This window comes from Cynocephalus volans, chromosome 2 (genome assembly GCF_027409185.1).
Source record: "Cynocephalus volans isolate mCynVol1 chromosome 2, mCynVol1.pri, whole genome shotgun sequence".
NCBI lineage: Eukaryota > Metazoa > Chordata > Mammalia > Dermoptera > Cynocephalidae > Cynocephalus > Cynocephalus volans.
The window spans coordinates 225,637,790-225,651,258 of NC_084461.1; the positions used below are offsets into that span (position 1 = coordinate 225,637,790).

The 13,469-nt window shown below is 51.8% G+C and overlaps 1 protein-coding gene across 1 annotated transcript in view; it reads left to right on the forward strand.

The window, feature by feature from the left end:
• Window positions 1–2,188: 2,188 nt before the first annotated feature.
• ARHGAP22 (Rho GTPase activating protein 22) overlaps window positions 2,189–13,469 on the forward strand; it is a 144,229-nt gene continuing 132,948 nt past the window's right edge. Inside the window, exons 1-3 of the mRNA XM_063087771.1 lie at window positions 2,189–2,216; window positions 6,154–6,249; window positions 8,018–8,217. Coding sequence (XP_062943841.1) covers window positions 2,189–2,216; window positions 6,154–6,249; window positions 8,018–8,217 — 324 coding nt within the window. The remainder of the gene's footprint in view (window positions 2,217–6,153; window positions 6,250–8,017; window positions 8,218–13,469) is intronic.

Consider the following 13,469-nt stretch of genomic DNA (forward strand, 5'->3'; position numbering starts at 1 on the left):
AGTGCTCAGTGTCGCCGGCACGGTCTGGGCCAGGCCACCCAAGGCTTTGTGGCCACCCTGGCACAGGTGCAGCCAAGGCCACAGTCATATAGAAGGGTGCAGTGCGGGTGCAGTCAGGACCGAACCCAAAGAGCACTGTGGGGCACAGGCAGGCTCCCTGACACCCCGCTGTCCAAGTGCCCCAGAGCAGGACCCCTGCCCACATTCCATCCATGCTTCCCTGCCTCCTGCCGCAGCCCAGGATGGCGTCTGGCTGTCCCAGGCTCACGCCCACCACCACCTGAGCTCAGGCTCCTTGTCCTGCCACTTCCTGGAAAGCTCCCGCTCTGCCTCATCTTCCCACCTGACCCCCACCCATAGCCTCAGCCTCTGCAGGTCAAAATGCATTTAAATATGCTCAGGTCCCTCCTGTATTAATGACGGGCACCTGCCCCTGCATTCCATGTTCCCCTCCAGAGGCCTTCCTTATCCTCTGCCCTCCCCGCAGGAAACATTGCAGAAAGGGTCCCCAGGCTCTTTTGCTGCACTCCCCTCCCACTCACCCTGAGACCCTCTCTCTGTAAGGCGGCTGTGGTCACACCCCACCTGCGACACGCTGGGGGTGGGTGTAAGTCTTTCTCTCCCTGCCTTCCTCACACGCTCTCTGGGTCTCCTGCAGCTGCTTATGCTCTCCCTGGTGCTCCTTCGTCTCTCTGTCTCTCTGGCTGCTCCTCCCAGTGCCTTCACAGGCTGCTCTGACTCTGCCCATCCTTTATGCCCAGTTCCTCGGGGCTGTCACCTCAGCTCCCTCCTTTCCACTCTGGAGGCTGGCTGGGAGACCTCACAGATGCCTGTGGCAGTTTCATGAAGGGGCTAAGGGTGCAGGCCCTGAAGTTAGGCAAACCCAGGTTGTAAACAGATGTTGTGGCCCCAGGCAACTGTTTCAGCCTCTCCACACCTCAGCGTGCACATCTGTAAACGGAGGTAATACCGCCTGTCCCAGGAGTAGGTGGAATAACTCAGGTAGAGCGCTCAGTCCCGAGGAAAGCATGTGGTGAAGAGGAACTAATGGTCGTTGCTCTGACAACCACTCAGCAAGCACCTCTTACTGTGGGCCCTGCCCTGTTGCTGTCCCTCCCCCCGGCTCTCTCCCGCACTCAGGGCCACACCTGACTCTCTCCTGGACATGCACTCTTGGATGTCGAAGAGACTGAAGATCCAACATGTTCCAGGTGTACTCGCCAATGCCCTGCACCTCAACACCTCTCTCTCTCTCTGTCTCTCTGTCACTCTCTGCATACCCACAGTCACCAACCCCTCCTCCTGAATGTCTCTCAGGATGTCCCCTGCTCTTCACACGTCCCAGAGGTGTACCCCCCACCTCAAACCCTCTGCCTCTCCTCTCCAGCTTGGTCCCACCAGCTTCCCTGGTTTCCTAGCAGCCCGACTTCCCTGAGAGGATCTCAGGCCTCCAGGCTCCCAGCGAGCCTATAGGCCCTTGCCTCAGGGTCTCCCTCCTCTGTGAACAGACCACCTGGGTGGAGACCCCAGATTCCCAACTTAGGATCACTTCAAACTGGTTTGCACTCTCTCTCACACACCTGCATAGATGCATGCACACACACATGCACACATGCATGCACACACAGAGCTCCCCAGGAAGGAGTTGGGTCGCTGACAGCTCCGGGCTGGTCCACCCTATGCCAGCCCACCCTCCCTCTCTGTTCCAGGCAGATGCTCTTCAGACACCATCATTCCGTAGATTCAAAGGCATGCCATGGCCAGCCCTCAGTGTACAGAGAAGAACACGACACTCCTTGCTGCCTGGGGTCCTCAGTCTGGGGAGAGGAAGTTACATGCACAAACGACAATATTATATGCTGGCTGTTATTCACACTATTTTAAAGGTGTAATTGAAGTGAAAAGAGAAGAATTTCAGTGGAGTGACTCTGGGAGGGCCACCTGGAGGTGGAAACACTGGGTCCACACCAGGAACAAGGGGCAGTACTGACTAAGGATGAGCAGAAGGCCATCGCGGTGGGCAGGTGTCCGGAGGGGCTGGAGACCAGGGCGGTGATTGTATCAGGCTCATGCGGGCTGCTTCACAGCCCGGACTCTCGGTCCTTCCCAGAAGTTCTGGTTCAACAGCAGCGGCGATGGTGTGTCTGAGCACCCCAGGTGCGTGTTACATGCACATACCTCAGCCGCCATGGCCTGGGCAGATGGCGAGGGGCATGGTGACGTCACAATGGCACTGTGGCATGACAGCAGGGTGGCTGCCAGCCTATAGTGGATTCACTCTGCATGTAGTAAATACCACAACTACTTTTGCAAAAAGGAGCAGGATTTCTAGACCCGTATTTAGCAAGATTTCCATGACAGCTGCCCATGTATTTTGGAAAATCTTGTGAAGAGCAGGAGCTACGAGTCAGGAAGTAGCCCAGACAAGGGACAGTTGTGTTTGAACTGATTCAGCAGAGGGGAGTGAGGAGGGAGAGAGTGCAGAGGAGAGTCTCCGGGCTTGGAAGCTAGCTGACCGCTGACCGGGGCATGCAGGGGAGGGATCTGCGGGGACAACTCCAGGCTGTCAAGACGGGTTGGTTGTGGAGCCCTGGATGAAAAGGGGGAGGAGGAGCAGGTTTGGGAGAGACGTGCAGGCATTGCATTAGGAAGCAGGCCCAGGCAACCATGTGACATCGTAGAAATAAACACCTGGGACTCATGATGGGACAGAGGGCAGCTGGGACAGCGCTGGGCGACAGCAGGGATTTCAGGGAAGACAGAGGAAGGCAAGGCCAAAAACAGACCAGGCAGGCAGTGAGAGACCGGGGTGTAGACGCGGGCAGTTGGGCTCTGCACAGCAGGAGGAAGAAAGATCTTCCAGAAGGAGAGGGTGATTAACAGAGTCGGAGCCACCAAGGGGTCTCGGAGGCTGAGAACCAGAACCAGGCTGTTGGATTTGATCAGGAGAAGCAAAAATCTCTAAATGCAAGGGGCTGGTGGGGACAGCCTGGGGGCTGAGGAAGGACGGGCAGGCTGGGGGCTGCCCTCTCAGGACGTGCTCGTAAGCGAGAGAAGGTGATGGTGTGACCTGACACATGCGCTCCTGTGAGCCAGGAGGTAGCCACTGCCACCCCAGCTGAGCCCCACCTCCCCCGTGGCCAGCCCTCATGCTGGTCGTCCTTCAGGGCCTGGCCAGGGCTCTCTCCTCCGGGTGGCTCTGCAGACGTCTGGCGTGGAAAGGCCTGCACCTTCTTTCCAGCAGCTCCTGGAACCTGTGGCGCTTTCACCCTGTGTGGAGGCGGATTGTGATTATTTCCCCCGCCAGACTGGGGGCTCCTCAGGGCAACATCACCAACTCAGGATTCTGTGCTATGCCTGCAGGAGCCCCATGGATGTGGAATGACTGCATGGATGAATGAACGATGGAGCTTGTGAGCGGAAGAGCCCTGACTCTGAGGAGGGCCCAGGGCACCCCACCCCTGGGTCACAGGCTTGCCCTGGACCTGCTCCTGGGGCCTCTCCCACAACCCAAATCGGTTCTGGAGGCTTGGAATGCCAGAGCTGTTTGACTTGAAGCCTTAGTTTGAACATTTACAGACCAAATAAATTGATTAAAGGAAGTGCTGAGGACAGGAACGGTGGTTATTAATTAATCATAGCAATGATTATTTTCCTTTCAGGAAGCTCAGTCGGCCTTATAAGTAATATCCGTGTGACTGATCAGCTGGGGAAAAATCTGGGCTGGTTTGGCAGCTTAAGTAGCAGCTGTAGGAAGTGCCTCCCTGGTGGGAGGAGCATACTTGGCCTTTCTTCTCCAGAAGGGGGTGAGGGGTGACAGGTGGGACACTCAGGGATGCCTGTATCTGCCGAAATGAGACCAGATGTAGCTTCCTGCCTGAGGGTGGGCCGGCACCCTTTCCCCAGTGAACGTGGCTCCCCTTGCCTGGTCCATCTTTACCTGCAGCCCTCAGGAGGGCTGGTACCCAGGGCTTGGGAATCAGGACACAAAACATGCCCTTCTTCTTTGTCTTGCCATGTCGAGTGACCTGCAGGCCAGTCACGCAGTCAGCCCCACAGTCATTTCCTGCACAAGTGTGCTGGGCTCAGTGTCCATGGTCCTGCACCCAGAAAACTCTGCCTTCATGGGGCCAACGCACCTGGATTGGGCACCTCCGCAGACATTGCCCAGCACTGAGGCAGAGGGCTGAGTGGCACTCAGGGGAGTTGGCCTGTGCTGATGAGTCACCAAGGTTTTGTTGAGGTCCTACTATGTGCCAGCCCCACACAGGATGCTTTGGGGGTTGTGGAAGGAAGGGCAGGTGTGTTCCAGTCTAGCAGCACTGTCATCTCATTGAATAAGCCAGCTTCAAGCCCTTCTCTTGTTGTAGAAGAGAAGAAACCAGAGATTTAATAGAAGATAGGAGAAACCAGGGATGTGGTCCTACCAAAGACCCAGAAGGCGCTCTGCAAACATCTGTGGAGGGCAGAAGGTTCTCAGCATCCCTTGCAGATTCCCCAAGAAGAGGAAAAGGAGACTATGACAATAGACAGTGGAGGCCTGAGTCGAGCCACCCGCTGCTGGGAAGCCTCACCCACAGGGGCACCACTGTCTGCCACGTCTCAAGTCAGAAATCTCAGGCAATTAAAGAACAAAAGCCCATGTACTGGTGACTTAAGTTTACCATTGATTCTTGACCTGTTAAGGGAATTTTAGAGATGAGCAAATCGAGACCCAGAGAAGAAAACTCAGTAATCAAAGGGACATACCTCTCCCCTCTCTTCTCTCGGTCCTCTCTCAGACTCCACCAGCATCTGGGGCCAGGGTGACTGTTGTTTCAACTTGTGCATCATCTCCATGTTCCCAGGGCTTGACACAGCCCCTCACCCTGGAAAGGGATCGGTGAGTGTCAGTGGAATTCAGCCCTGCTCCAGCCCCTTGATGGCTCAAGATGAGAGGAGGGATGGAGGGGCAGGAGAGGGGACAGCCCTGGCAGAAGAAGGGCCCCTCCTAATGCCATTGGGTCCCATTGGGCACAAGCCCCACCTGCCTCATGAGCGGCTCAGCCCAGCCTTGCCCGGGCAGGGCGTTTCTCCCAAGTCCATGTCCTCCCTGCAGGGCGGCTGTGGTTGCAGAATGGCCGGGGCTGTGCAGCACAGAAGCCTGACACAGTGCCACGGGTACCTGGAAATGAAGGGGCAGCCTTTCCAGCACTGCAGGAAGACTTCTGGCTCAGGCTCATGTAGAGAGGGGAAGAGGGCCTGAGGGACCTTCAAGGTTCCAGCCGCTCCTCCCGCCAGGGGCAATCGGTGAAGTGGGCAAAAGGAGTGAGTAGACGTTTCATACGATTAGTAGAAGCCTCTGCAAAGGTGTCCCACCTGATTAATGATCCAACGACAGGGTGACCTAAGGCAATAACTAAGTGTCACTTTACACCTGCTAAATTATGGAGTGGGAATATTCAAAGTATAATATTTCATGGTGGTGTAGGGAAGCGGTACCCTGGTACAATTGTGCAGGGCAATGTATCACAGACCGTTTTTAGAAGGCAGTGTGTAATGACATCTAAAGAGCTAGAGGCCCCAGAAAGGTCCATCCTTCTGCCCTGTGAGCCTGCTGCTGGAGCCCAGCTTCAGGGGACAAATTCTACATGGAGACGTACACTGTACCGTTTCCACTATAATAGTCATCATCTCCATAGTAACCAGTTACCAGGCACTCTGTCTCCCCTCCTCCAACTCTCCCTGCAGAGTGAGGTATTGTCATCCCCTATGGGCCCAGTTTGCTTATCAGCACACTGAGGCACAGAGAGTTCACAGAGCTGTAGACAATCCAAACCCATCCTTAGTCCAAAGCCTGCATTTCTTCACCTGGACCCCACTGTCTCTTTAATTAAATCACTAACACTGGAAAGAGTGCAAATGCCCAGCTATGTGGGAGTCCTCCATTTGCACACAGGGATGGTAAACTGCCTTAAAAACTAAAGGGGGACGTACACTGTAATCGTGCAACCACAAGCAAGGGGACTAGGCCCAGCAGAGAGGTGGGGACAAAGGCACAGATCAGTCTGAAATGCACCAACAAGGGAAGCTCAACTCCAGGTGTGGGGTGCTGCCAGGCTCCAGAAGCAGTCCAGGCTTGACTCTCTGATTTGCCTTTCCCTTGGCCTCTAGAAAAGCCCACTGCCCTCAGGGATCACCTGTCCTGCTGCAGTGTGCTGGGCGAGCGTAGACACAGCCCACTTCCTCTCTGGACCAAAACACAGGCAGGTGAGGCTGGCACATTTGAAGTGGGCGTGACACCTGAAGCAAAGCCAGGAACGAGTAGGCTGCATGGTCTCCTTGGATCACAGCTGAGTGTCACATTACGTTTAATACCATGTTAAGATGCAGAGGTACCCTACCACTAAGGTACCTACCACAGGTACCTACCACTAAGAGTAACCCTAAGTACCCTGTGATGTTTGACCACCATGACTTAGATCCACTCCCTGCCCCACATGGTGGTGAGGACCACACATATAAAACTGGGTAATATATCATTTCCTGCCTCCACTTCTCAGTCCAGAGGAGCAGATGATTTCCACCCATGGCCACTTGTCCTTGTAGTGGAGGAAATGACTGGTGGAGATCCAGAAGGAAGGTTCCATGAAGGAGATACCATGTGAGTTGGGTCTTGAAGAAGCTCACCATGCAGCCAAAGCCAGGGGTGGCGTGAGAGAGGGATGGAAGAAAGGTCCAGGCAAGTGGGACAGCATGGGTGAAGGGTAGGCCAGGCTTAGGGAACTGTGGTCACCAGTGTAACCAGAAGAGCTTACACACACACAATCACAGTACAGTGTGAGAACTGTGGGCCACAGGGACCATGAGTTCCAATCAGAAGTTGGGATCTGTGGTCTGAGAATTACACGTGCGATTACATTTAAACTCAGAATTGTTTCTCCAGAGTCCGAGATGGCCCTCCTAGCAACCACTGCAGCAATATCCTTGTTACTGGACAAGGAGGGTAGAGGAGCTCCCCCAGGAACAGAGGAGAGAGAAGAAGAGGGAACGAAAAGGGGGGGAGGGGACAAGAACTGTCACCCCTGTGAAGGGCAGTGCCAGCCCTGGCAGAGTGCTAGTCAGTGGGATTTACTGGGGAGAAGAAGGACCCTGCAGGGTAAACAGGCACTGTGTAGAAGGCTCTGAAGTAGGAATGACAAACCCTTTGCCCTGCCAAGGAGCCACCAACAAGCTGCAACAAACAGCTGAAGCAGAGGTCCTTCTATCCAGGCCCACGTGCAGGATGGCCCCGGGGAAGCAGCAGGGTGGCTCTGCGGGGTCTGGACAGTGGTGTCAGACCTGATGCCTCCAGAGGAAAGGGACCAAGCAGAAAAAAAGGAGGGGATCCACATGGGGCTGGCTCCCTTTGGGTCTGAGTAACAGGAACCCTGCTAGAATGTGAACTCCAGGGGGACCCAGATTTTTATCTGTTTTTTATTTCACTGTGTTATCCCCAGTAACTGAAACAGTTCCTGGTACATAGCAGGTACTCAATAAATACTGACTGAATTAGTAAATGAATGAGGTGTCAAAGGAATGGATGGATGGGTGGGTGGATGGATGGATGGGTGGGCAGGTGGATGGGTGGGTGGATGGGTGGATGTGTGGATGGGTGATGAGTGGGTGGATGGGTGGATAGGTGGATGGAAGCATGGATGGAAGGAAGGGAGGAAGGAAAGAAAAAAGCATGGGTGAATGAATGCTTGGATGAACAAACCTGAAAAAATGGAAAACCTAGGATCTCAGAGACAGAGCAGACACTAACCAGACAAGCAGGACGTCCACCCATCCCACATGGATAACCTTGAGCTGCTGCTGCAGAGGTGCTGCAGCCCATGCCCCTTCAAGCCCAAGGGAACTGGGCCCAGTGTGTGCTCACCCTGCTGGCTGAGGTCCCTAGGCCTGGGTCACAGGACAGCCAGGATGCCAGGACAGGACAAGAACTGACAGCAGCATGCCAGTCTTCATGCTCACAGTGTGTGTTCTTGGCTTCCAGCCCGCTCCAAAAGCCTGGTGATGGGGGAGCAGAGCCGGAGCCCCGGGCGGCCACCATGCCCGCGCAGGCCGGGCCCCGTGCTGAAGGCGGGCTGGCTGAGGAAGCAGAGGAGCATCATGAAGAACTGGCAGCAGCGCTGGTTCGTGCTGCGTGGAGATCAGCTTTTCTACTACAAGGACAAAGATGACACCAAGCCCCAGGTGAGAAGCGCGTGTCCTGTGTCCTGTGGGCATCTTGCCAGGGCTGCGAGGGAGGATAAACTATGCCTGGGGTGGGGTCGGGTGGGTAAGGCAGGAGACCCTCTCCTTAGGACCTCCGCCCCTCAGCACTGAGCCACTGACTCCAGCCACAGTGACATTTCACCAGGATTTCCAAAGTAATCTGTATTCTCTGTTCCCGTGTTCCTGGATCACAGCCTGTTTTACTGAAACACATCCACAGCTTCTGTAAGGAAAATGCTTCCTATGTCGATAGAGAACATCCCTGCACAGTTTGAGAAAACAGCTCTGCCCATGTTCTTCTCGGCCCCTCAGTGTCTCCAAGAAGGACACACGTGCACACATTTTTTTTACTTCCATCATCTAGGACAGTGGGTCCCCTGACAAATCTCCCCTCAAACTGTGAAGGCCTGGGTCTGGAGCCTCTGCAATGGGGCTCGCCGGAGGCCTTCTCTTTCTCCCCAGCACTGTAAGACCCACCTCAGAGGCTCCAAATGTCTGCCTTTCCACCCACATTGCACTAAGTTTGCTCTCTCAGACAGCTATTACTTGGTCCATCACGTGTGCCCTGTCACAGCGGGACCACACAAATGTTGTAACAAAATGCTCTGCATACCACATCGAAGAAGGCTGGGTTTGTGGGACTTGGGCGAGCTAATCTTTGTGATGGGCTTAGAGAGAGAAAGGATATTGTATTAGTCCATTTTTGTTGCTTATAACAAAATACACGGAACTGGGTGATTTATAAAGAAAAACGAAATTTATTGCTCACAGTTGCTGAGGCTGAGAAGTCCAAAGTCCATCTGGTGGTGGTGACAGTGACCCAGGGGTCTCACATTACAAGATGGTAGAAGCAGAGAGAGCAGAGAGAGCAAGAGAGACAGACTGTCCTCTTCTTTTAAAGCCCTCAGAACCACACCCCTGACCACCATTTTTAATCCATTCACTACTGCACGGTCCTGCAATCCCATCACCTCTTCAAGGCCCCACCTTACAATTACCATAATAGGATTTCCCACCCTCTTTAACAGTCACAGTGGGGGCTAAGTTTCTAACGTGTAAACTTGAGGGATACAATTCAAGCTTCAGGGAGTTTTGGAGGGGACGTAATTCAATCCACTACAGATATCTTTTGGGGAAAATGGGGAAAGGAACTTAAAGGACTTGTCCCAGAGGATGCTCGGAAGGAGACGTCAGATCCCCTTGTTTGGGGTCAGGAGACACAGAGCCTTGGTGCACAGGAGCCTTGTGCACAGTTCCCATGGTGTGGGGGCAGAGAGGGGACTCGGTAACGGGCATGGTGTGCGGGGGTACTCGGGCACAGCACGGGCTGATGTCAAGTTCATGAGGAGAAAACGCCCCTTTCGCTCCTCTCTAATTCTTCTGAGCATGTCAAGGCCGAAGTGTCAGTTCTGTATGAGCACATCTTGAAGACTTCTCCAACACTTGTGACCCTCCCTTTAGAAAAATATGGGGGGTGGGGTGGAGAGAGAGCAGGCCTCGTCTCAGAGCCGTTGGTGGCAACAGGAATTGGCTGTGATTAATGACTCTCTGCTGTCACTGTATTTATTCTACGGTTACCTCTGTTTATGGAAAGTCATTCTGGTTTCCATTCATGATAGTGACACCGAGTTTGTCTTTCTAAAATATGTCTACATTAAAAACAAAACGTGTAGCATAGCAACGTGAATGTACTTAATGCCACTAAACTATACACTTAAAAATGGTTAAAATGGTAAACTTTATGTTTGACCACAATAAAATTAAAAAGTGAGACTGCTTAAAGAAAACTTTTATAAACAAGAGCACAGAGGAAAGGGCGTTGACAAAAGTCACGAAGGTGGGTCTAAACTAAAGTTTAGGAAAATGTGATGTTGTCCAACCTCCTTGGTTTTATAAGGAAGGAAAAGAACTCAGAGAGGTCAAGTGGAACAGACAGGAGCTTTCTTTTCAGGAGTCAGGTAGATCTGGTTAGATCTAGCATGGTAGCTGCACCACTTGGGACAATCACTTAATTTTTTTTTTTACTTTAGGTTTTATCATTTGTAAAATGAGACAGTATTACCTACATCAGAGGGATGCGCTAGGGATTAAATTGTGTAAGATACATAACCGTGTGCAAATCTCAGCGCACTGGGTTCTGAATCAGAGCCCGCATGCTCCCCAGCGCTTGCCCTGGCCTTGCTGCCACTGGCACTGCCCCCACGGCCACCCCAGGCTGGCGCTATGCCTCTGGTTGCCCACAGCCATTTTCCTTCTGGCCTCTGCATTTTGTGTTGAAGACCAGCCTTGGCCCTTCAAGGGTGTCTTGGCTTTCCTGGCTGACCAGGTGACCAGACACTCTGATGACTATGACTGAAGTTGCCAGGGTCCCCAGCGTTTCAGAATCCTGCCTGGGGCCCCACTGCCCAGTTCTGGCCCAGCCCACAGCACTGCCTTCGGGGAGCTCTGCAGCCCACAGCACTGCCTTCAGGGAGCTCTGCATGGTGATGCTGGGTGAGCCCAGGTGCTAATGACCCTGAGGTCACCCAGGCTGCATATGGATGGAGCCTCCTCTGCCACAGGCATCCCCGCGAATTTCTCATGGTGCGCCCTGACCTGGCCCAGGAGTCTGTCACCTATCAGCTGGCTCCATAAAGAACCTCCATCTCCCTGAATTCCTTAACCAGACACTTCTTTCCCTCCCCTGCCACCTTTTCCAGACCCCAACAGATTCTAGTGGAAACAGCTAATAAATTGGAGGCTCCGACATCCCACATTACTGGCTTGGACACAAGAGCAGCCCTAAGTCCACTCAGACCAGACAAGGGCATTCACTGCCAGGCAGCAAGTTGGAGCTCTAAAAAGAGCCAGCATCTCCCAACAGATCCCAGCAATGCCCAGGGCTCTTGCAGCCTCCTGGGACTGGCTGGCACTCCCAAAGCCTCACGGGAAACTATTCTCCATCCCTAACAAAGTCTGACTCTTACAGAAGCCCTTTTGCACAGATTCCCAATCTCAAAGCAACTATTGGTCAGATTTGACTCATTTAGTTTATACAATATGATCTCAAATTTTCATGGCTGCTGGCAAAATACCCCCACAAATTTCTGTTTAATTGCATGAACTACATGTAATAGAGTAATTTGCAATATCTTGTTCCTGGAAAAATATGCCCTGCTCACTGTTCACAGTGACAGAGAGTCCAGGCGGCCAGCACCCCCCGTCATATGGCCTGCACCAGCAGATGTAATTGTCGAGAAGAGGGGTGTCTAGCCACCCTTGATGCTGCCCAGAGCTACAACCATGATGAGCATCGCTCTCAGCCCACGCTCCTTGTGCTCTCTCCAAAGCCATATCCCCCCTCCCCTACTCACTGTGGAGAGTCAGCAGAGGACAGAGAGCATGGAGACGAGGAATATGGAAGATGGAGAAAGAGGCAGTGACTTGCACAAGCTCAGGTGGAAAGATCCTGACAGCATGCCCTGCCCTCCAGCTCTTCCTGGACATGTCCCTGAGGGTTTCTGGCAGACAGGCCCTATGGTTTCACTAATAAAGGATTCCAGGTTTTTTCACCTTAGTGGTTTTTAGCTTCTGCTTGAAATGTTTCTCGAGCCATGAAAACTCCTGCCACATTCTTTGATGACCAGTCTGGTCCATTTTCACAGTTTGAGGACTCATGTTAAGTTTAGTTATCTCAATCCTTTACTGGTGGGTTTCTTGGCTTTGATAGAAATGGAATAGAATAGAAATAGAAAGTATAACTTCCAAAACATAAGACAGAAAAAATGTTGACAAATTAAATATGATAAATCCAACAAATGGAGAGAAAAAAACAAGAGAGAAAGATAAGTAAAAAACAAAAAATAAGTAGGATGGCAAGAGTAGGTACAAACATTTTGGGTATCAGATGCATCCAATCTATTCATATTTATTATGACAGCCAGACAGATTCATCTATCTCTTAAAAGATAGAAAGTGTGATATTGGGTCTAAAAAAGAGAGTGGAATAGACAAAAAGGCTGAAAAATAAAAGAATGAAAAAAAGATAAACCAGCTTGTGAGAAAAGAAAGTAGATTTAGCAACATTAAAGAAAATAGGACTCAAGGTGATAAGAACAAGGGGGAACACGGAGCTATATGTCATAATAATATAGATAATAATCTACTGAGAAAATAGAGCAGTAATGAACTTTTATGCTCCTTATGACGTAGCTTTAAAGAACATATAAACAAAGAAACAAAGAATACTAATTGTTTTCTCTTTTTTTGGAAAACAACTTCTTTCAAAAAATGAAATTGTAGAGACATTCACTGACAATAGTGCAAAAAAAAGACAAAAATCAATAACAAAATGATACTGCATGAGAGTTGGCATGCAAAAGAGAACAAGATCTCACACGTGGGAATAAAACACACACACCCCTCATAATACCTCCCTAGTTAATAAGAAAATCAAAACTCAATTAAAACTTCTAGTTAAGGACGACAGATCTAAAAATCACTTTTGGCTCCTCCAATAGCACTAAAGGGATGTTTTTGAAGGTGTGAGCCCACCTAGATGGAAAGAACAGGAGGGAAGACAGCATGCTTATTCCGGAAAGCAGATGGGTGGAGAGGCAGTTGACTTATTTAGCCAACCCTAGAGAGTTAAATTTCAAGCCAGCACTGCAGAGAGCAAGAAGCTGTCTGGTTTGCAAAGCAGAACTCCCCAAAGACTTGGGAACTGGCAGGACTAGATATCTCTGGAAATGAGGGCAAAAGAGAAGCTAAACACAGGAGCACTGGTTGAAAGTTTGAAAAGCAATTAGATCTCAGATCTTCTGAACAACCTAGTGCCAAGAGGTGACTGCCCTGCCCCACTCAGGCGTAAGACTGGAGTTTTATTCCCTGGGGAGGGTAAGCAAGAGGCACTTCAGGCTGGGGATGCTGGCCCAGCACTTGAGGGAGTCCCATACTGCACACAGGAGGGTTAGGTGAAAGTCAACGTGCAGACCGGTTACTTAGCCCCCCAGTCTTCATCCACATTTGATTCCCAGGCCCCAGCCTTCAGGAGTAGCCCCCAGGAAAGAAACTGAAGAACTTTCAGGAGTTCCCCAACAAAATAGCCTGGGTGGATGCCCCTCTGTGTGCCTGCCATGGAAACAGCTGCCCTCCTTCCCCTCATACACCTTCCAGTCAGCTCTGTAGAGAATCCTTCCCAGGAAGGTGTCAAGGGCCTGGGTCACCAGACATTTAAGCGCAAAGCTCATGTG